Raw genomic sequence first — 22,359 nt, 5'->3', positions numbered from 1 at the left:
GCTTCCAGCTGTGGCTTGAATTTGGACTTGAGAGGTTTGAGCTCATTCTTTTTAAGTTTTTCAGTGTCATTAAAAATAGCTACCAATTGGTGGCCTTGGATTTTTAATGCCTTCTTAAGAGCCAGGCCTTCAGCAGGTAATGCCACCCAGGTAACTTCTGGGGAACTAATTTACTATCTGCTGAGGGCTACCAAAGTCCCATCTCAGAATTCAGAATTTTCACACTCCCCTTTCTGAGGCAGATACCCAGTTGCTTACATAGTGGTTTGGAACTTAACATGGGTAAGTAATGGGAACTGTTTAGAGAAAGACAGAGACACACACTAGAAGAATATCAAGAGCTTGTAGAATCCAGGGAAGTTAGAGGATGAACTTAGAAAAATGGATAAGAACCAGAACAGTCTGGAGAAATAGTACAATAACTGAGGCCTTTGCAGGTCACTGCTCTATAAATTCTGTTGTGCTTTATTCTTTCAGACTTCCAGGTGGGAGGGTCTGACAGACCCAGCCAAATGAGATGCTTATGCCATGGTGAGAGCATGTGACAAAGGAGTTTCATCCCTCTGTGTTCTTGAGCAACAAGGCGCTCTAACATGATGGACACCCATAAATGTAGATGAACAAGTTCTGCATCTTGGATAGCTACAAATAACATAATAGAAGCAGAATGTGTAAACTTAGGACAGGCACTTGAGAAAGAGAAAGGTAGATTCCCCCTTGTTTGTATATAAGGAATAATGTTCACACATTCAGCTCTGATATGTACTATCAGATGTTGGGGAGTTGATGATTTGAATAGGGCTAGTTCTGCTCAAAGGAACACAGACTTGCGGGGGAAATAGGTAAGTATACTCAGGATTCTGAGCTACTTTTTAAAAAATTTCTGAGGCCAGAAGTGTGGCAGCCTCAGCCAATTATGAAAGGTCCTCAAGGAAAAAGTGGAGTGGCCATTAGAAGCATGGAAAGAGCCTTAAATGTATCTCTAGTTTCCTATTTCACTTACTCATGTCTAGATGAGAGTTTAAAAGGAAGAAAGTGAAAGTCTTATTTCTTGATCAAGAAAAAATGAAGCAAAATTAGATGAAGAATTTTTATCATGGCAAGTTATTGAGCACAGAAAATGAGGCAAGACAGAAAATTGAATTACTTAGATTCATAGCCAGTTAAAGACATCTGCACTCAAGGCCCAATTGCTGTAGGACTTTCAAATCCTTTGGAGTTCTGTGTACCCTTTCAATTTTAATAATAAGAATTAGAACAGTGGGTTCTTCTTAGTACCTGGAAGATACTGATTCCTCCAAGATCATTCTGTTTACTCATTGTTGCAATATTTATTGCATTTACTGAATGCCGAGTATTGAAAATCAAATTAAAACTTCCAAGATAGCTCCAAAAAAATATGGCAGTCAGTCACAATGTTGGGCTTCCATAGATTCCTTCCCTCCCATTTGACCCACTCATCTCCCCAGAATCTGGGCTGGACTTTGAACACACTTGGATCTGTGTAAGTGACAGAAGTGATACTAAGGGAGCATGACAGTCCTCTGTTGACCTGGGACTACTGTCCTGTAAAGGAAACCCAAATAACTGCATGGAGAGGTTTCCTTTCATTGTAAAGAAACCATCTGAAACAATGAGATGCAGTGATCAGTGAGAATGGCACTCTAACAGCTTCTGGCAACATATGAATCAGCTGGTGTACACAGACACCCTCCTTCACCCCACCCTTAACACCACCAAGCTGTACAGGAGCAGCGGCCATTGGTTCAGTCAAGCCTTGCTGCTCTCCTCACCACTCCCCAGTTCTGTTCGGGCTCTGGTATTAATTGAGCTGTGTGAACTTTCTCTGGACTCAATGTTTATATGCATATAATGGAATGGAAGATGAGATTACCCTGAAGATTTCAAACATAAATGTCATAAATTAAAAAAAGGAAGATAGGAAGGAAAGTGACGATGTGTGTCCAACTTATAGCTAAGCTAGAACTTACATCATCCACATAAGATCATATTGCTTCTCATAGGGAAATTTTGTTAGAAAGTCCCAAACTGTGATTGAACCAATTTAGGGCAAGGGTTTTTTGTTTTGTTTTGTTTTGTTTTGTTTGGAAGAAAGTGTGCTACAATCATTTCAAATTCGCATTCTTGCTCTTTGTGTGTGTGTCTCACTGATTTCTTTTTTTCTATTGAAAATAGATATTTTATTTATACAGACATAATTTCAAAATTCAAATCATACATAACATGTACATATAATAGAAGTATAAATATAAGTGCATGTATACATGAAACATCACTGAGTTCAGGTTTTTCTTTTTCTTCCAAACCCTCAAATCAAGAGGACTCGGTAGGCTCAATATGTCTTCTACTTTTCTTGGTCCAGTTTCAATGTGCGTACAGCGCCTGCTGACAGAATTTCAGGAGCTCAAATGTCCAGGTCTTCCATGTGGATATGTCCAAAGTTAGAAAGAACATTATGGAACAGGCAGCCTTAACGGACTCCAATTTAGGTTAAGGCATGGGTAAACAGGCTGATAAAAGTGGTCTGAATAAATGTCATAATGTAATAAAAATACTGGCTTGAAGTTATTCTATTTTTGAGGAGCTTCTGCTGCCTGGGCTTTAGGATGCTGGCCCTTGTACCTGAGTTGAGGCAGGTGGGTGGATGGGTGGCATCCACCAGGAAATTACTGGCTCCTGCAGGGATGTACTCAGGTCAGATACCGTCAGATCACATCAGGGACGGGCAGTTATCCTGGTTGATTTTTTTTAGCACCCCCAAGTCTGTGTGTCTCCTCCTTGGCTAAACAGAGGGGGCTCCTTTCCTTCAGACTTAGTTGGGTTGGTACCCTGCCACCTTGAATTTCAGAGGTTGAGTGGGTAGTTTTCTGTGTCTTCGTGCCTGCCACTGGTGCCCCCAGTCATTGGTATAGCTTCTGTGGTTTCCATTTCAACAGCAGGTGGCTGAGAAGTTCTCCTGAAAAGCAGATGATGCACAAGTTTTGAAAAGAGGAGAGGATCACCCTCAATCAGCAGCTATTTCTGATTAGACATGGTCCAGGGCTGCCTGTGCATTAGCAGACTCAGACACTGCCTGCAGGGGTCCTACAATAGTCAGCCTTTACTGAGTTGTTCAGATTCTAAAAAAACCTCAAAGGCCGACATTTCCATATAGAATGCCAACACTCTGACTGTGTTTCAACCTCCCCATCCACTAGGTTTATCAACATTTCAGGAGAGGCTCACACCCCTTTCTGCAGTTTCCCTTTCCCCCCACCTTGATACAAAGCAGTTCAAATAGCAGAGAGAACGAATTCCAGGAAAGCATAACCAGGAGGCTGGGCACCTGGATAAAAACAAGTCCATGTTCAGGAAGCTTTTGAAACAGTTCTTAGTGGTTACTGTTAGAAGAACAGATTAATCATCTCCTGAATGAGGAGAGCGGGGAAGGCAAGACATTTAGATTGCACATTTGCACGCCCATAATGAGGCTGCCTCCTTTGAGTAGCTGGGTCAGCAGCCCCTGCTTCCCTCCCAAGGATAAGAACCTCTTCAGTTCTTTTTTAAAGGAAGTGGTTTCAGCAAGTCCTTTTGAGTGAGAGCTAAACTATAAATCAGAATCTTAGGCCAATTTTCTAAAAGCTAATTTGTTGACTAGAAGAATCTGATAATCAGTTTACAGGAAAAAAAAGTTTACAGACAAATTTGATTGACCAAATAATCACATTTATTATATTCACCAAATCTTTTAAGATAGATATTTATATGCGTATGTATATACACACACAAATATGTGTGTGTGTGTGTGTATATACATATATATTCAGTAAATACTGATATTTCCTCTCATGGGAATATTTATTGGCTGTATATACCAAATTTGTAAATTCTTTTTAAGAATTTATTTAATGTACTTATTAAAATGTCATTTCTGAATGCAGTTAGCTATAATCTCCTATAACTGCACATGCACATTCAGAGTTTTATATGGAAATAATCCAGTAATGATATTTTGAAAATCCTCTTAAAATTTATTGAATGAATTCTCAATATTTAGTATTTGAGGTTTTCTTTAGGTAAACCTAAATAAATCTACTAAATTTAATGTGTTGACTTTTGTGCTACTACTTCAGAGATTGGCGACATTTCTTATTGGTTGGTCGGGGATTAACAGTTTTTGAAGATTTTTGAACTTTTAAATACTGATTTTGGCAGAGTATCTAATATTTTGTAACTCATAATTAAAATTTTACTTTCATGATCAAGAGCAACCATATCAGTTTGGAAAACCAAGATCCTGGTTATCACCTGAAAGTACCATTAAGACTGGCTTTTGCACAAAACTCGAGCCTTTAGTGGAAAAGAACATAAAAGGCCTAAAAGTTGGAAAGATAATTGAAAAGTTATTTATTATTTAATGCAGTCAGAGAATTTATATTATTCTCTTCTAACCATATTTATTGACAGTATGTACACAATTTATATGCTTTTTAAGAATATATTTTAATGTATTCTTAATAAAAAAGGATTCTTATATATACCATCAAGTGGCACAAGTTTGTCACACATATTGAAATGCAGAATTTTGATTGTTAGACTTACAAAAGTAAGATTTACATGAATGAACATAAGAAATGTATATGTAATTAACAGTATATTCAAAGAGAATATATTATATTCATGATCATATCATCTGAAGAGTTGATGCACAGTGCATACTCATCAAACTGGCCATTTGGAGCATTCTTTCTTTTCTGAATTGCCTGTGGATAGACTGGCCTCAGGCATCATTAGTCTGCTTCCCAAGTTCTGACTACTATTCTGAGAATTGTGTGGTGGTAGAGGGCTCTGTAGGGCTGGCTCAATGCCAGCCTTAAGGCTTGCTTTAGCTAATACAGAGGTGGTTGAGTGTGAGAGGCTGAAGTCAGAAAAGAGGTTCTTCCCTAAAGAGATCATCCTGAAATAATAATATAGCTCTTTTTTGCTAGGAAAGAAAAAAATCTAGTCCTGTGGTTTCTCCTTTGCTACTCACCTTAATCTGAGGCAGTACAGCAGCAGGAGCACTACAGATACTACACCCAACAATGAGACAGATGTGGAGATGGCTACTGTAAAAGAACAGAAGCAAGCTGAAACTATGCCGGGTGTCCTAGGAATTTATTTACTGATGAGAATTGGAAAATTTTGTACATTTTAGATGCTGGCAGGGAACCAAATGTTTTCCCAATTGGCTCACCATTATTAACATTTTTTTGAGGACCATGTAATTTGCTCTAATCCAAATTTGGGCAAAAAGATGCTCACTCACATTATCGATTCAAACTTTCCAGGGGCCCAGCACAATGACTCAGTGGCTAAATCCTCACCTTGAACACACCAAGATCCCGTATGGGTGCCAATTTGTGTCATGGTTCCTTCATTTCCCATCCATCTACCTGCTTGTGACTTGGGAAAGCAATAAAGGATGGCTCAAAGCCTTGGGACCCTGCACCCACATGAAAGACCCAGAAGAAGCTCCTGGCTCCTGGCTTCAGATTGATTTAGCTCCTGCTATTGCAGCCACTTGGGGAGTGAACCAGCAGATGGAAGATCTTTCTATATCTCCTTCCCTCTATGAATCTGCCTTTGCAACAAAAATAAATAAATCTTTTAAAAAAAACTGTCCCCATTCCTATTTTTCCCACACTCCTGCTGCTCATACTTCTTGAGTAAAGTGAATGAGCAGGAATACATGGGAGTGTGTTAGGACAAAAAGGAGGAGACTCCAATCAAAGCTGGGTAACAGAAGGTAAGAGGAAGATGACGAGGCCAGCCGTTCCAGAGAAGCCTCTACTGCTAAATCCAAAGTGAAGAAAAAGACACCTCTATCCTTCAACTTGACAGATTTTAAAAGAGTGTTAAGTGGCATAGTCCTTCCAATTCATTTGAATTTTTAATGTTAGTTTTAAAACTAATTTAAAAATCAAAGAGACAGAGAGATCTCCCATTCACTACTTTACTCTCAAGATGCCCACAACAGCCAAGATTAGGCAAAGCCAATGTGAGAAATCAAACACTCAGCCCAGGTCTCCCAGGGACTCAAGTACTTGGCCACCATTTGCTGCCTTCCATGATGTGCATTTGTAGGGAGCTAGGAACAGAGATGGAGCCAGGTTTGAACCCAAGCGCCCCAAAATGTGATGCAGGTGTGCATATTTTTTTTTAAAGAATCATTTATCGATTTGAAAGAGTGATAGAGAAAGAGAGGGAGAGGGGAAAACGGAAATTTTCCATCCACAGACTCATTCCTCAAACGGCCACAACAGTCAGGGCTGAACCAGACTAAAGCTAGGAGTCAGGAGCTCCATCCTTATCTCCCACTTGGATGGCAAGGACTCAAGTACTTGAGCTATCGTATGCTTTTCCACATGTGTTAGCAGGAAGCTGAATCAGAAGCAAAGTAGCCAGAACTGGAATAAGCACTCAGATATGGGATGCCAGCATCACAAACAACAGCTTAACCTACTACGCTCCAACACTACAGCTCCCCCACCTCCCCAGGGGCACTTGAATTACTGGTACCCAACACATGCCACTCGTCCTGTAAACATTTGCTTTTCATGGAAGAGGAAGAGTGGTAAAGAGAAAGAACAAGTTTTAAGAAAAGTGTTGCAGAAAGGTGGAATATAAGGTAAAGTATGGCTTAGAATAAAAGGAAAACATGTTTTCTGAGTTGAAAGAAATAGCAAGTATGGGGGAGCTTATAAAAAAAGCATGGGTCAAAAGATCACCTGAGGCAGATCAGAAAGAGGGTTGACGAGATAGTTAAGAGAACAGAAATGAGAGAGAGAAGTGTCTTTTTCTTGCAAAGGGTCTTATCCCAAGAGCAAGGAAACAGAACCGTTGTTTAATACACTTAGAAATGTGGCCATTTGTCTGACTGTTGTGAACTCTCATTGCAACTTCTGCCCCCAGCTGCCCAGTGTTAGAAGCCAAGCCTGAACATCTGAAGAGGCAGCAATCTCACCAAGGACCATGACTCTCTCTCTTTTTTTTTTTTTTTGTGGATTTATTTATTACTGGAAAGTCAGATTGATAGAGAAGGAGAGACAGAAAGATATTCCATCCACTGGTTCACTCCCCAAGTAGCTGCAATGACCAGTACTGAACTGATCCAAAGCCAGGAGCCTGGAGCTTCTCCTAGGTCTCCTACATGGGTCCAGGGTCCCAAGATTTTGAACAGCACTGGACTTCTTTCCCAAGCTATAAACAGGGAGCTGGAAGTGGAGCAGCCAGGACATGAACTGATGCCCTTATGGGATGCCAGCATAAGCAAGGTGAGGACTTAGCCACTAGGTTACCATGCCGGGCCAAGGACCATGACTGCTGTCTCTCATGGGCCTCAGAGCTTTAAGGACCTAAACCAGCCCAAATATAAGCATGTCAGGGAACATTAAAAACCCAATACTCCTAGGAGTGTACACTGGTGTGGTTCTTCCCAAGAGCAATTTGCAACATACAACAAAAATCTCAAGAGAAGCCCATACCCTTTTGCCTTATTCTACTAGGAATCTATTCTAGAGGAATACAGAAAGATATAGGCACTCAAGTATAGCTTAAAATAATTTTCAATACTCACCTAAATCTGTTTTCAATAGAAAATGAATTAAACAAAATGTTATATACACTAGAATATGATTCAATTGCTATAAATTGTGAAATGGAACTATATCATATGGGATGATGTCTATAACCTCTTCAGCGAAAACAGTTAGTTGATGGACAGGTGTTTAGAGTCATGGTTAACATGCTAGTTAGTATGCCCACTGGGAGGTCCAATACCAAGTTCTGACTCTTGACTCCAGTTTCCTGCAAATGCAAAATTCTGGAAAGCGGCAGTAACAACTTGAATGGTTGGGTTCCTAACAGCCATTTAGGTGGCCTGGATTCAGTTTCTGCCTCCCAGTATGATCCTACGTCACTCCCCTGCTAGTCCGTTGCAGTCTTTTAGGTAGTTGACTAGTGGATAGGATTCTCTTTCTCTCATAAATCTATTTTGAAAAGATGTTTTTAAAATTAAAAAAATCTAGCAAGGACAAAAATGAACCCCAAATGATCTTTAAGAAGCCAAGTGAGCATTCGTATGCACAGAATATTCTTGAGAAATATACAGTATGCCACAGTGTTAAGTAATGGGTTGGACTACAAGTATTTTACTTTTAAATTGTTTTCTCATATTTTAGTAATGACACCATTAATAGAAGAGCAAAGCTGTAGAAACAAAACTTTGAAGTATACAAAACCTGCATAGAAAAGTTGCTACTGTAACAGAAAACATGAAAAGTAGTCAAAGATGTTTTTGAGATTTAAGATTAAAAATTTTTTCAGAACTTTTATGCCCTATGGGAAACTATACCTTCACATCAGTTAATAAGCTTGGCATGCATTTATGTTTCATGGAATGATTTATTGGAAAAGCCAAGTTGATATCACCTGTAGTCCTACTTTCACAATTCTTTTTCCTGTTTCCTATTGAAGGAGAATAAAACCTGCAGACTCAAACTTGAGAAAGAAGGACTCTTGGACCAATGATAAAACAATTGAAATTCAGTGACAACCTCAGACCCTTGCCCTCTTCGTCACTCACAGATTGAGTGCCAGGGGCCAGTTTTGGTAGGGATAATGTAAATATCCTCTGAATACACGGGGCATAGTCACTTCTCATCAATATTCTGACAAATGGGGCTGGACTTGGGGTAATAGCACCTGCATTACTGCAACACAGCAAATGTCCCCACTACAGATGAAGACAGTTTGGGTGGAAGAGTATCACACGAAGTATTTACTCAATTGATCAAGGTCAAGCTTTCAAATTCCATGAATTAAACAGGAGAGAGTACCAGTCAACAGTTGAGCAGATTGACTGTAGCAAGTTTCCTTCAAATATGAAGGATTAGAGAGAGCATGATACTATTTGGGAAAATACACCCTTCACTCCTAACGCACCCAGTAAAGGCACTATTCCATGTTACACACAAACCTTCGATAACTGAGAGCCTTGAACATTAGCCTCGTCATAGATCAGGGAGCAGATATTAGACTAAGCCAATGAAGCTATTGACAAAATGTGTTATAAAATGGGCCAAAAGACATGTAAGACTATGAAACTATTACTGGCATTCATTAAATGTTTATTAAAGTGTTAGAGCCCTCAAAACCACTAATTCATCTGCTTAGTCATTGAATATTTTTTGAACATTTTGTATTTATCATTTCTGTTCAGTTAAATAGAGCAACTTTTAAAGGTATCATTATTTACATACCTTATTTAAGAAGCAAATTATGATATTAGTGTATCAATGGGCTTACTAAAGCATAAGTTAACTTACTGAGTAACCATTATGGTAAAGCAACATTCATATTTTCCAGCTCAGCTGATGGCTAATTCATGCAGAAACAGAAATGCTCTGGAGCCAGGGAGTATCTCTATCCATGTGAAGTGATAGCTGCCTACACTTGGATCTTGATGTGGCTAAGACAAAGTTTTGGGAAATTTTGTTTATTTCATAGGCAGAGTAACAGAGAGAAGAAGAGATAGAGATCTTACATCTGCTGGTTCATTTCGCACCTCCCCACCCCCCCATGTCTACAACACCCACTTGCTAGACCAGAGGGAAGTAAGGAACCAGAAATTCCATCTGGTGTAGACTGAAGTCCCACCTAGGTAGCAGGGACCCAAGTACTCCAGCATCATCCACTGCCTTCACAGGCACATTAGCAGAAAATTGGATCAGAAGCTTGGACATGAACTTGCACCCTATATGAGAGGTAGTATTTCAACCCACTGGTGGCTCCACACCAGCCCCTAACTTTTTATTTAAGCAGTCTGGAGGAAGAAAATCTCATATTAAATATTTTGGGTTTTTTTCTTCTTCTTTAAAACTCTGCTCTTTCATAATTCCTTGCATGCAATTATCTTGGTCCATGGTAGTTGTGTGGTTACTATTCCTTTAATGTAGCAAACATTCAAGAATCTAGAGACAGCATACTTTCGTTATTTTGGGTTTCAATTTTTTAAAATATGCGAGCAAGCCAGAATTGGACACAGAGCTGGGACTAGAACACAGGGCCTCTGACGTGGGATGTGGGCATTCTGACCAACATATTAACTACTAGGTCAGGTGTTCAATCCTTAACCATCTTCTAAACCATTGCAATCAACTGATGGCTAAAACGCCCAAAACCATTTGATTTTCTTCCAGATGACACTTAGTATAGGGAAAACAAATGATTTCTGGGGCAGGAGGAGGGGAAGAGTGAATTTTTCTCTAGCATGAAAACTTATGAATAGAAAATAGGACTTGCTTTTGCTCCTCTCAGAGTATATGAGATTTTCTATTCCTTTTTAAGTCTGCACACTGAAGTATTAGATTCTTCCTCACTGCTTGTATTTCTGCCCTCCCTGCCTCTCCATTCTTCTGCTTTCTTCTGCTGAGCTTCCTCTCCTTCCTTCCTCTTTTCCTAATCTTCTTGCAAAAACTTCCATTTTCCTTCTTACAATACTTTGGCTGGTTTTTTTTCTTCTCCTAGCCCTTAGTGATGCATGCGACTTCTGTAAAGGAGGCTTTGCCTTCTGAGAAACGTGGAGGTCTGGGGCTGGCACGATGGCTCAACCGGTTACTCCTCTCCCTTATAAGTGCTGGCATCCCTTATGGGTACCAGTTCACATCCCAGCTGCTCCACTCACATCCAGCTCCCTGATTATGTGACCTGGGAAAGCAGTGAGAGATGGCCTAAGTGCCTGGAACCCTGTACCCAAGGGGATCCTTCATCTGGAAGAAGCTCCTGGTTTTGGATTGGCTCAGCCCCAGCTGTTGTGGCTATTTAAGGAGTGAATCAGTGGAGAGAAGATCTTTGTCTCTCCTTCTCTCTGTAAATCTGTCTTTTCAATAATGAATTAATAGATCCTTTTAAAAATAAGAAGGAGAAGGAGGGAGAGGAAGAAGGAAGAGAAGACGAGAGAAATGTGGGGGGTCTCTCTGTAAAGCTTGTGGTGCCCCACCTTGTAGAAGACCTGCTGGCATAAACAGAGTAAATGTGGCATGAGCAGGCACTTGCAGCTTCCTGACACTCCCTGGACAGGAGTCCAGCACTGCTCTGTACCTCTGGACCCTGGAACCCTTTCTATGATACAGTAACTCACTGGTTTAAACACTAGCAGCCTGATAGAAATAACCATTATGGATGTAAAGTGTCATGTCCAATGAAGATGTCTATTACTATCGTATCATAGAACTTGTTATTTTTGCTATTTTTATGGAGGAACTTCTGCAAGGAGCCATTGGTAGTCATCATGCCGGGGTGGCAGGTCTGGGGCAGGACTATTCTGCACACTAGCCCTGAGGCCGTTGCAATCATAAGCCTGCTGGGAAAAGAAAACTACTTACCAGTGGCCTCTTTGGAACTGTGTGGATAAGCACCTGCAGAAGAGAGGGAACAGCTGACTCAAGGATGCAGTTGTTAATGCACTAGTTTCTCATGAAACCCAAGAAATTCTGCATTACTTGCTTCCCACCTTAGAACCTTGAGAGATCCATGGTAGCGCCATCAAACTCATTTTAGTGAAGAACAGAAAACTCATTGAAGTGCTAGCACATACTTGCAATCTGAGCATGCCTTAAAGCAGGTCCAGATTCCCACAGGCTTCTCCACCCCAGAAACAATGGCTCCAGAAGGCAAATTGCATCCACCACCTTCCCACTGGGGATGGTTCAAATGGTGTTCAGAGCTTTAGCATGGGCAGCCTAATAAGACTGGCCATGTCACATTGTTGAGGAGATGGAATGTAGATTTTCTTTTCCAGTTTTTCTAGTTGGACTAAACCAGGCAGAATATATGCCACAGAGATCCAAGCAAGCAGACTGTAGCAGGTGCAGAAGATAGCATGGCTACCTTCTAGGTCGGGGCCAATTGAATTCAGTAGTATAAGATCTCTTTACCCAAATCTCACAAGTAATGCATAGGGAAGCAGCTTCTCTGTGTGCAAAGCTAGGGCTAACCTGTTGTTTCGTGGGAGATGGAGGGCGTGGGTTCCAAGAACTTTGATGTTGTTTGAGATGGGGCTGGGGAGGGTCCATGACTGCCTATCCCTGTGGTTTCTGCAGAAGGTGATGTGGACAGCATCAGCCAGGAGCCTGGAACAATAGCTGTCCCTGTGGCCATTGTGGTGTCTGACTTGGGAGAGAACACGGCTGGCCCTGCAGGAGATTCCAAGGAGGTGAGATCACAAATATTTAGACTAGACTCTTCTCAGCTCCAGCAGATGTTGTATCTAGAGAATCTACCCGGGCCAGCCCTCCCCCAGCAAACTGTCAACCTCCGGTGGTGATACATCCATCCATCTGGAACAGCTATGGGACTTGTCAGCGCTCTAAATACATAGTTACTTATTAGGTGCATACAAGGAAACATCCTAAACAGCTGGGTATCCAGGCTTATCTTACTAGAGAGGGCATTTATGCACTGAAAGATGTGGTGCAAAAACACAGGGGAGCTATGTTTGCCAGAGAACTGGGATGCTAGCTTTCTAAACAGCAGTTTTTAAAAGTTGGGGAAGCCTGAGATTTGGCTTGTCTGAACCCAGTGGTGTGTATCTGAAGGAAGCATCTTGATTTAGCTTCAACCTCGGGAAGAGAGGCTGCCTTGCCCCTCCTTGGTGGATGACTGCTCCTAACTTGGAAGTACAGTGTGGCATGACTATTTCCTGTCCAGTCTCCATGGAAACTGGATTTGTGAAAAATACAGAATGGAGAAAATGTGGCCTTGGAGCAAAGCACCTGATGAGGCCAAGCACCACAGTGCTCTTGATACACAGCTGTGGCCCATGTTCCCATGCTCTTCCAACCACTGATGTAGTGAGAAGTCTCCATACAATTGATCCTTTTTACTACCTCCCATTTACCTCACTTTCTCAGTCTGTGCACTCCAGGGTACCTGGCAGCTAGAACACCCCAACCTACAGAGCATTCACTCCAAGCATGTGGCCACATCAGGTTCTGTCAAATGCTACTCCCTCACACTTGGAGTTCTGGATGCAGAGTTTTGCGCATAGACATCGACATCTGACCAAATGATTTGGACATGGATGCAAGGCTTGCAGAGGTGACTTGATTATTTTTATCTCTCAGGAGGATTATAAAATATTCTGGTTCCCTGACCCCAGGTTTCCCCTCCAAGAATGCAACCCACTGAACATGCAGGCCCATCCAAATTGCCTCTATAAGAAACAAAGAAAATGATGCAAACATGCTAATGATCTTGAGGCTTGCTGTGCCATGTATAAAAGTCCTTTGTCGCTTATCCAGGAGTACTGTGTCAGCACCTATAAAAGTGTGACAGGCTAACGTGGTACGAATGAAGTCATATCCAAGGCTGTTTTCGATTATTGACAAGGCTAAGTGTCTACAACTAAACATGATCTGACATACTAACAGTGAGTTCTTAATCCACTACTAATTACATGCACATAAAAGCTAGACATTAAGCGACCTTAAGAAAGATAACTAAACCACCATAAATTCTTACTTGTGTCCTGAAAAAAATGGTCTGTTCTGTTACCTAGATTGGCAGCAGAACAGCAGCAGTTGGCTCATGAACCCTCATGACTTGTAGATAAAGCAGGGAGCTGGGTGGTAGTAGGGAATGGGAATCTTTAATAAGTTTCCAACATTCCTACCTTTTCCAGGAGGGGAAGGGCTCTCTGGCTGTGGGGTCACCCTTGCCGTCACTACTGTGGAGGGTGGCACTGGCCTTTGGTGAGCCAGGGAAGGGTCTCCTAGAGAGAGGATAATTACATGGTATTTGTGATCCTGAGGGTGAAACTTGGTGTGGCTTCAAAGCTGGATATAAATTTTAAAAGCACATAATAAAACTATGGCGATATCCGACTTCCTAGGTCAGATTCAAAGTGCAGGAAGCAACTAAGCAATGTTTTCCAATCCAAATGTAAAGACAATTTAGCAAATTTTGAATTAACTTAGTTTTATAATGTTGGATGTTCATGGGACAATAAGTAATTACCCAACAGGTTCTAATTGTTATTCCTCAACAAATGCTACATGAAAGGAATTGTTAGTGGTGAAAAGAGGAAGGAATTTCTGAACTAGAAGAAACCACATGGGAATACTGGTCTCCTCTTTCCTTCACCCAAAACACACAGAATTTTGAGGAAATGTAACCTTCCATATAGTGAAAAGGCACTTGCTTTTTATCCCTGGAAATGACAGTTTCCAGTGAGTCTCAGGACAAAATGAGAGACTCACTTGGTGTCGCCAAGGTTACTGCCCACTTCCAGCCTCATCTGGCTTTTCTACCCAAGGCCACAGGATGCTGTATTCCCCAGCTATATGATTCCTCAGTGTAAGTGGAAAGGCTTCCTCCCTTTCCCTATGATGTCTGATGGAAAGATGGAGAAGAAGCGTTACCTATCACTGCAAATCCCTTGAGAAAGGGACTCCTTCTCAAAGAATCCTCCAGTGGAATGAGTTCCCCCAGGAGACCCCTTCCCATCTCTTGCCCCAAAGGAGTTCAGAATCCTTCTTGGTATAGGTAGTGTATGAGTTTTTAAAAGCACCTAGCTTGCTGCTGGACAGGTACTGTATACAGCCAATGCTTGTTTAGTCAGGGTTCTCTTGGGAGGTCATGGGTCAATGCTTATTTTTCTAGAGGAAGGAAAGGTGGAGCAATGAGGCTTAATGTTCATGGAAATAGCACCTTGTGGTCCTCTACACTGTTTGGTGTCTTTTGGAATCTCTGCCTGGTTGTAGATGGTTTTTGGAGCGGGGGACCAATGCTTGCGATTTTCCTCTCATCCTTGCTCTTGATAACTGGCTAGATACCTTCCATGGGTGACTAAACTAAGGGAAATGTTGTTCCATAGGTCTACCTTAATCCTTGGGATTTAAGCAGCAAAGAAAAACAGTAAAGTCTGCCTCCTTGGGGCAAATCCAAAAAGACTCTGGCGGGCAAGTGTGCTTGTAAGCATACATCCTTTCTTTCATCCAAATCCTTGCTACCGTAAATCTCAAAGCAAGTATCAATGGCAGTATTAGTTCACATTTACCCTCAATACGCAGTGTGAACACCAAGTTCATTTCTTAGATTATTCAGAGCCTTGCTGACAACATCACAGATAGAGGGTGGCAGAGATAATATGTAAAACCAAAATCATGGCATCCAAATGCCCATGGTTTTTACAGCTAAATAGTTGCTTAACATTCCCCTTGGTGTAGCTTTCTTCTAACTTTAACATGGATCTCTTGGCCCTGCGATCATGCATCTGGCTCCCTCAGGGCATCTCTGTTGCTTATGTAGCCTTAGCAGGTTTGGGGTGGGGAGAAGAAAGACCAGTTCAGGGACTGGCTACTTACTGATGCACTTGAGATTGGGAGTTGTCCAGTAGGCAATCTTCGTGGTCTTGTTAAACACACATTCGGTCAGGCTGGATGTACCAGCCTTACGCTTGAAACCAGAATTACAAACATATCGCTCTCTGGAGCTCAAATTGTAACTCTTGACTCGGATGACTGCATGTTCAACAGATGTGGGGGTAGGACACGTGACGCCTGTAAAAGTGCAGATGAGAAAGGAGAAATGGAAACAGTTCAGCATGGGCTGGAGCAATCTCCAGCATATACATGGCTAGTGGTCAATAATTTCATAACCATGGCCCAGATTTACACTGGGGACCCCTTAGGATAAACCCCAGGATCCAAGCATGTTTTGGGAACATACTGCACCATCTAGAAACCTCCTAGGAGTCTTGATTAAATACCAGCCATCCTGCATAGATACAGACGAGACAGTCCTCCAATGAATCTCCCAGGCTCCCTCCCCTGCTCATCCCTGTCCAAATCCTTGGCATCACCAAAGGCGTGCAGCTCTCTCTACTTGAAACTAAGCCCTCTTGCTGAACAATAATGGATTCAGCTCAGTCTCCATACAGGACTTTGAGCCATATACATGAGGCAGCCAGCATCATCTACAGTGTATATTTAAGAACATTACTATTCCCTGGTTTCCACTTGTCGGTTAAATACTGAGCTCCTTAAGAAGTCTGTAAGACTCTGCAAGACCTGGTCCTGTTTGCCTCTCCTGCTCTCTTCCTCCTAGCCACTCTGGCCTACTACTGCCTTAAGCTACTCACTATCCTTTCCCCCTGCACAACCCACAACCACTGTGTTCATTGCCTAGCTCTCTTGCCTATCATGCTTTAAGTTTATGGCAAAACACTTCTTTTATATCTTAACAGGAGAGTAAGCAACCAATGTATCAAACCAAGGTTGTTAAATAATTCTTGCTTAAGAAGAAATTCTATCCAAAGCCATCACATTCCATTGTAGCTGATGTTAAAAAGCAAAAATTGGGCCTGGTGCGGTGGCCTATTGGCTAAAGTCCTCGCCTTGAACGTACCGGAATCCCTTATGAGTGCCAGTTCTAATTCCGGCAGTGCCACTTCCCATCCAACTACCTGCTTGTGGCCTGGGAAAGCAGTTGAGGATGGCCCAAAGCCTTGGGACCCTGCACCTGTGTGGGAGACCTGGAGGAGGTTCCTGGCTCCTGGCTTCGGATCGGCGCGCACCGGCCCGTTGCGGCTCACTTGGGGAGTGAAAACATCGGATGGAGGATCTTCCTCTCTGTCTCTCCTCCTCTCTGTATATCCGGCTTTCCAATAATAATAATAAAATCTTTAAAAAAAATAAGTCTTTAAAAAATAAGCAAAGGTTTTCTGTAGGCACTAGAAATAACTGCTATGAGTTTTACTATTTTTCCCAATTAAGCAATATATACTAGATTTCCCTTTGTACAGATGAGATGAGCAGCAATTGGTATCTGAGGGCCAAGCACGAACTGGGGCGTGGAAGGAGCTAACTTTGTGTGGGCTGTGTTGTAGGGAGATTCTTCTGCAGCAGTTTTCTTATGCCTGGAAAATGTATGTTTATCCTGAGTTGTTCACTGGCTTAGATGCTGGCCTTACCAAATTAGCTGCAAAACATAAAAATCCATGGACTGCCTGTAGCTGCCCAGGGACCTGGTTATTTGGATCTAGATTGGAAAGCTCTGAAGAAATCTCTGCAAAGCAAGCAGCTATTCCCACAGCAGGAAGGTATGGAGAGACTCAGACAAAAGAACTGAGATGAAGCATCTTCCTGCTAATGTGGGGAGATTATAGAAGAGGTCAAACCCAGTGGCAGCAAGATTCACAAACCAGAATGGGCAAGGACCCCTAGTGGCCTCTGAAAACTATGGCGCACAGGACAACCTCACAACTCTGCCTGTCTTTGTAAATACAGTTTTATTGACACAAACAGTTTTGCTCATTCCTTAAAATAGCGTTGATGCTAACTTTCACACTGCAGTGGCACATTTGAGTTGTTGCAGTATGTCTATCGCCCTTAAAGCCAAAAATGTTATCTGGTCCTTTCTAGAAAAAGTTTGTTAACTTATGTTCTAGAGAACCTTTAAACAAACAATTGCCTACACAATCAGCACAGAGCTGGTACAGTGTGTGGGTGATTGAGGCTGTCAGAGGTAACGCAACTCCCATAAAAGTAAAACCCTTTCTGCATAGCAAAAAGCAATCCAAGTTAAAGACAAGTGACCAAATGAAAAAAAAAGTGCAACTCATAATATACTTGCATTGATAATTCCTCTCATATGTTAGTAGTTTTCAAAAATCAATGTAAAAGCCCACCAATCCCATAGGAAGCATAAAAATGGTACAAGCAGGAAGTTCACAGAAATACAAATGGATCTTAAATATATAAAAATATGCTCAACTTTTTTCATAATGAAAGAAATGTAAGATAAAAACTACCTGATAGCACTTACAGGCTGTCAGAAGAGCTTACAGTTCAGTCCCATACTCTATTCATTAAGCAGGCATATTTTCGATCTCTTTATAGAAGCAACAGATGCACCTGCTTTCTGACCTAGCAGTTCTACTTCTAGGATCTTGTCATACATATTTATCTACATACCTATGAAGCATTGTTATGATATACCCTGTAATCTAGCATCTGCCCTTATAAGAGTGTAACTTATAGACCTACTGGCATTGTTGCGGAGTAATTATTATGAAACTAATGAAACTATAGATTGTAACAGCCAGTGTCTATTAATACCCTTGTACGTATTCAGTAGATGATTCACTAATTACAAAACTAACATGCAGTCAGTACCACCACCCGTCTTTTTACAAAACACTAAGAAACCTCCCTGTTCACTGAAGTGGAGAGATCACTAGATATAGTTAGGTTATAAAGAAAAGCAACAGAATGCTGTGCACTAAGTATCATCAGTGAAGAAAGGAGAGACAATACCTATACGTTCCTTTTCTTTTAGTCCCTACATAAAACACCTGAAGGAAAACACAGGAACCACCACAACTGCGCCAAGGTAGCTGAGGAAGATGAACTGCAGACTTTTTCCTATTTTGAAATTTTCAGTGATACAAATATTTTATCTGCAGAAAAACAATTTTGGAAGTTTGAGCAATGCCCTGTTTCTTTCACAATTTTTCTCAATTTATTTATTTTATTTACCTGAAATGTAGAGAGACATAGAGGATTTCCATTGCTTGTTCACACCCCAAATGTCCACAGTTTGTAGTGTTGAACTAAGCCAAAGTCAGAATCCTGGAAGTCAATCTGAGTCACCCACCTGGATGGCAGGAACCCAACTTGAGCCATCCCTCCTGCCTCCTAGGGTTCACATTAGCAGGAAGCAGAGTTCAGGACCCAAACCCAGGCACTCGACTGTGGCAAACAGGCATCCCAAGTAGTGTCCTAACTGCTCAACCAGATGCCCTCCTTGCCCTCCCTGTTTCTTAATCTACTATATACCTGTGTATTTATTATTCTTTTTGTATGTTACATAGATGATGGGATGGAAATCAAAATGTTTAACAATGTCCCATTCAGACTGACCAGACAGAATAGATGTTGATGTTAATTTGGACCAAGCTGGGTGACAACCTAGCCACAGTTTAGAGGAGGGACCACACTGATGAGGAGTCGCTGTGGTTCAGCCATCTATTTGTTGTATTCTAAGTATTCTAAACACGTAGGCAGACCCATGCAGCCACTACCTCCTGCAGCAGGGGCTAATGGGGGCCTGGGGGTGCAGGCTTGCAGGCAATCTGGGGGATGGCACTGGCGGGATCATGCAGTGACCTGGGGGCTCACATCCAGGCAGGTGGAGCAAGCCTGGGTATTTCCCCACATGATTCCTCCTGGGCATGGTGGAGAGAGTGGAGTAGACAGCTCTAGATTAGTATGCTGGCCTGGTGTGCTAGTGGAACAAGCTTAAGGAGCTTCCAGTGGACCTGGATATTGGGTGTGCAGAGAGGTAAGGTCCCAGGCCAGCGGAGATCACCCCTGGATCTCCGCTTGCTTGGCCTATGTCGGACGTCATAGGAGCACACCACACCATGTCCCAGGGCCCCTGGCAATGGTTTCTGCTAAGACCTCACCTTGGCCTGTTCACTGGTCATACAGGTGAGAGCAGTGGGCTGTACCCAAGTTTCTCTTCTCTGACCTTGCATGAACTGTGCTGGGACCTCTTTGATAAGCAACTCTGAGAAATCAAATGTCCACATTACCTGCCAGCCTAAACGTTGTATGTGACCTACTACATGACTGGAGGGTTCAGAGAGATAGACATGCCTTCTGGTCAATTATAGTGTTGTCATTTCGGTTGGGGGGGCTGTCAGGAGATACCCTTCTGCCTTCCCCTTTCTTAGTCTCCAGTGGCTCTTGCTGTTGAAGAACAACACCATCTCCTCACTCCTTTGGTTGTTGCAGGGGCCTACTGATCAGGAAACCTCCAAGAGCTTGGAACCCTAGTGGGAGGGCAGAGCTCCAGACCAGCAAAACACCCCACTGGAAGACTGAGCTTTGGAAGGCTGGGCTGGGGAACCATGCACTTCAAGGTGCTAGGACTTTGGATTGATCAGGGACGGGGATAAGGGGATCTGTGGGAGGCAGGACCACTGAAGGAGTATGTTGCAGGTGAGCAATGACTTCTGAGGGACTTTGATCGGCAAGGCCACTGTACTTGCAGTAAGCAAGGGGGCTGAGACTGAGCAGTTTGGGGCGGGGGAAGAAGCTGGAGGTCATTAATGGGTCAGATTGATGCACCCGCCCACGTGGGAGATGTGAGCAGGGTTAATTAACATGGATCACCGCTAACCACCATTCCCTAGCACACACTAAAGCTAGGGCTTGGGGACTACCTGGCAGGGCTAGATCATAGTACTGACCAGTGATAATCATAACAGGGCATAGGTAATGTTAGGCTGGGCTATGACATTAACCAGCATGCGAGAGAATCAGGTGTGGGGGCAGATTCTGTGGGGATGTGTGGGCTCACCCCTGTGGAACTGCAATTTCTGCTGCTTTTCTTAAGAGCTGGAGTGGGTGGCGAGCTGAACTAGGTATGACCATAAAACCTTCCAACACTCATGGGCACTAGGAGTGGAAACAGGCCAAGCTGGTCCAGGTTGCAGCACCCACAGGCATACCCAAGAATAGGATGTTGGGCAGGCTGGACCACAATATCCACAGCTCATACAAAGGCCAGGACGGAGGGGTCAGATTATGTTGGATATGGGTCTTGCACGCGAAGCACATGTGAGAGCTGAGCCTGCTGGGGGAACTTGGGAAACTCCCCCTGGTGGGACATAACTCTCACTGCTGAGAATGAGATTTGGCTGGGACCAGTTCATAATACCCACTGGCAGATGTGAGAACCAAGATGGGGTGCAGGACAGATCGGGGCAGGCCACAACACCAACCAGTTCACATTAGGGCTGGGGTAGGGGGCTGGCTGGGCTGCGTTAGGTTGCTGCACCTACCAGCATGAGCTGGAACTGGGGGAACACCAGGCCAGACCAGGCTACAGCATCTATTGACAAATGCCAAGGTGAGATGGGCCATGCCAAACTGGGATGTGGCACCAAGCAGCAAACATAAGACCCAGGGACTGGAGGAGCCCAATATGGGGTTTGTAGCGAGCTCTCTTGCTGGGCCACTGCTCCCACTGGTAATCATAAGAGGGACCAGGACCTTGGTCCTGCCCATGAGTGAAAAAGGCATAGTAGTAGACACAGACCTCGATGCACATGGAGAATATGGCAACTCATTTGGTACTGTCACAGAGGAAGAACAGAGAAAATTGAACAACTATTCCAGCAAATGATGACAGCAAAAATTTGGGTGAATGGAGATTTGAGGTCAACTATGGCAACCAATGAACATTGGGACGGGGAGGGTTGTCTCACCCTTGGACTGGTGAAATCAACTCTATTTCAGAACTATCCAAACCACCTGATCAGACCGCTCAGAACATGTACTAATAGCGGAACCCTGGGTTGATACTGGGTGGTGGTTCCCCACCCCTGGGTATTAGGACATTTGGGAGGCTGGGTGTGCTTCCCCCTTTATCTCTCTCCCTCCCCCAGAGGCAAGAAGAAATAGAGAATTAGGAAACAATGATTCCACCCACTTTTCCCTATCCTTGATCTTCGCCACCATGGTCAACCCTGTAACCATCATCAAATAAATAAAATTTTTAAAACTTAAGTTTGAAAAACAGAAAAAAAAAAAAGAAGAACTGGGACAAGGGGCACACCAGGCTGGGCAGGGCTACAATACCTGTTGGCCTGCATGTGAACTGGGTTAGGGGAGAGCCAGTTGGGCCAACCAATTGTATACACTGGTGCATGCATGAGCCAAAGTGCAGGCTGGTCAGACTTTGCCACAGCATCAGCTGGCAAGTACTGGGACTGGGGGCAAGTCCTGTCAATTTAAACTACAGAACCACCTGGAAAGTGCAAGATCTGGGAATGGGCCGAGTAAGGAAACTGTGAGCATCTCTCTGATGGTGAGCATGAGAACCAGGGCTGGGGGCAGGCCTGGCTAGACAGTGTCAATGCCAGCATGAGTATAGTCTGGATGATGGGGTCTGTTGGATTGAATTAGGTTTCAATGCCCATTGGTGTGTACAAGAGCTAAATGAGATGTGGGACATACTAACCAGTCTGCTATGCATATTGGCAATCACAGGAATCAGGGCTGGGGGTGGGGGGAAAGCCTAGTGGCAGTTATCAGATATTTCACCAACTAGGCTACATTTTCTGATAGTGTACATGAGGGCCAAGTATGTGGTGGACAGGGTTGGGATGGGCTGCAGCATCCATTGGTTTATGTAAGAGAAGGATTGGAAATAGAACTGACAATTGCAACTACCAGTGTGTGCATAGGCTGATGTGGTTGATGGACTGAGCCAGAGTACATACTGGCAAGCACACACAAGAGTCAG

At 42.9% G+C, this 22,359-nt stretch overlaps 1 protein-coding gene across 1 annotated transcript in view; it reads right to left on the bottom strand.

Moving 5' to 3' along the window:
* Window positions 1–2,017: 2,017 nt before the first annotated feature.
* IL15RA (interleukin 15 receptor subunit alpha) overlaps window positions 2,018–22,359 on the bottom strand; it is a 56,895-nt gene continuing 36,553 nt past the window's right edge. The window contains exons 2-7 of the mRNA XM_058669523.1: window positions 15,408–15,602; window positions 13,715–13,813; window positions 12,039–12,236; window positions 11,427–11,459; window positions 5,033–5,108; window positions 2,018–2,977 (exon numbers count right to left, since the gene is read on the bottom strand). Of these exons, the coding sequence (XP_058525506.1) occupies window positions 2,866–2,977; window positions 5,033–5,108; window positions 11,427–11,459; window positions 12,039–12,236; window positions 13,715–13,813; window positions 15,408–15,602 (713 nt within the window). The 3' untranslated portion in view covers window positions 2,018–2,865. The remainder of the gene's footprint in view (window positions 2,978–5,032; window positions 5,109–11,426; window positions 11,460–12,038; window positions 12,237–13,714; window positions 13,814–15,407; window positions 15,603–22,359) is intronic.

This window comes from Ochotona princeps, chromosome 10 (assembly GCF_030435755.1).
Source record: "Ochotona princeps isolate mOchPri1 chromosome 10, mOchPri1.hap1, whole genome shotgun sequence".
NCBI lineage: Eukaryota > Metazoa > Chordata > Mammalia > Lagomorpha > Ochotonidae > Ochotona > Ochotona princeps.
The sequence above is the reverse complement of the archived record's forward strand: the minus strand, read 5'-3'. Positions and strand labels throughout refer to the sequence as shown.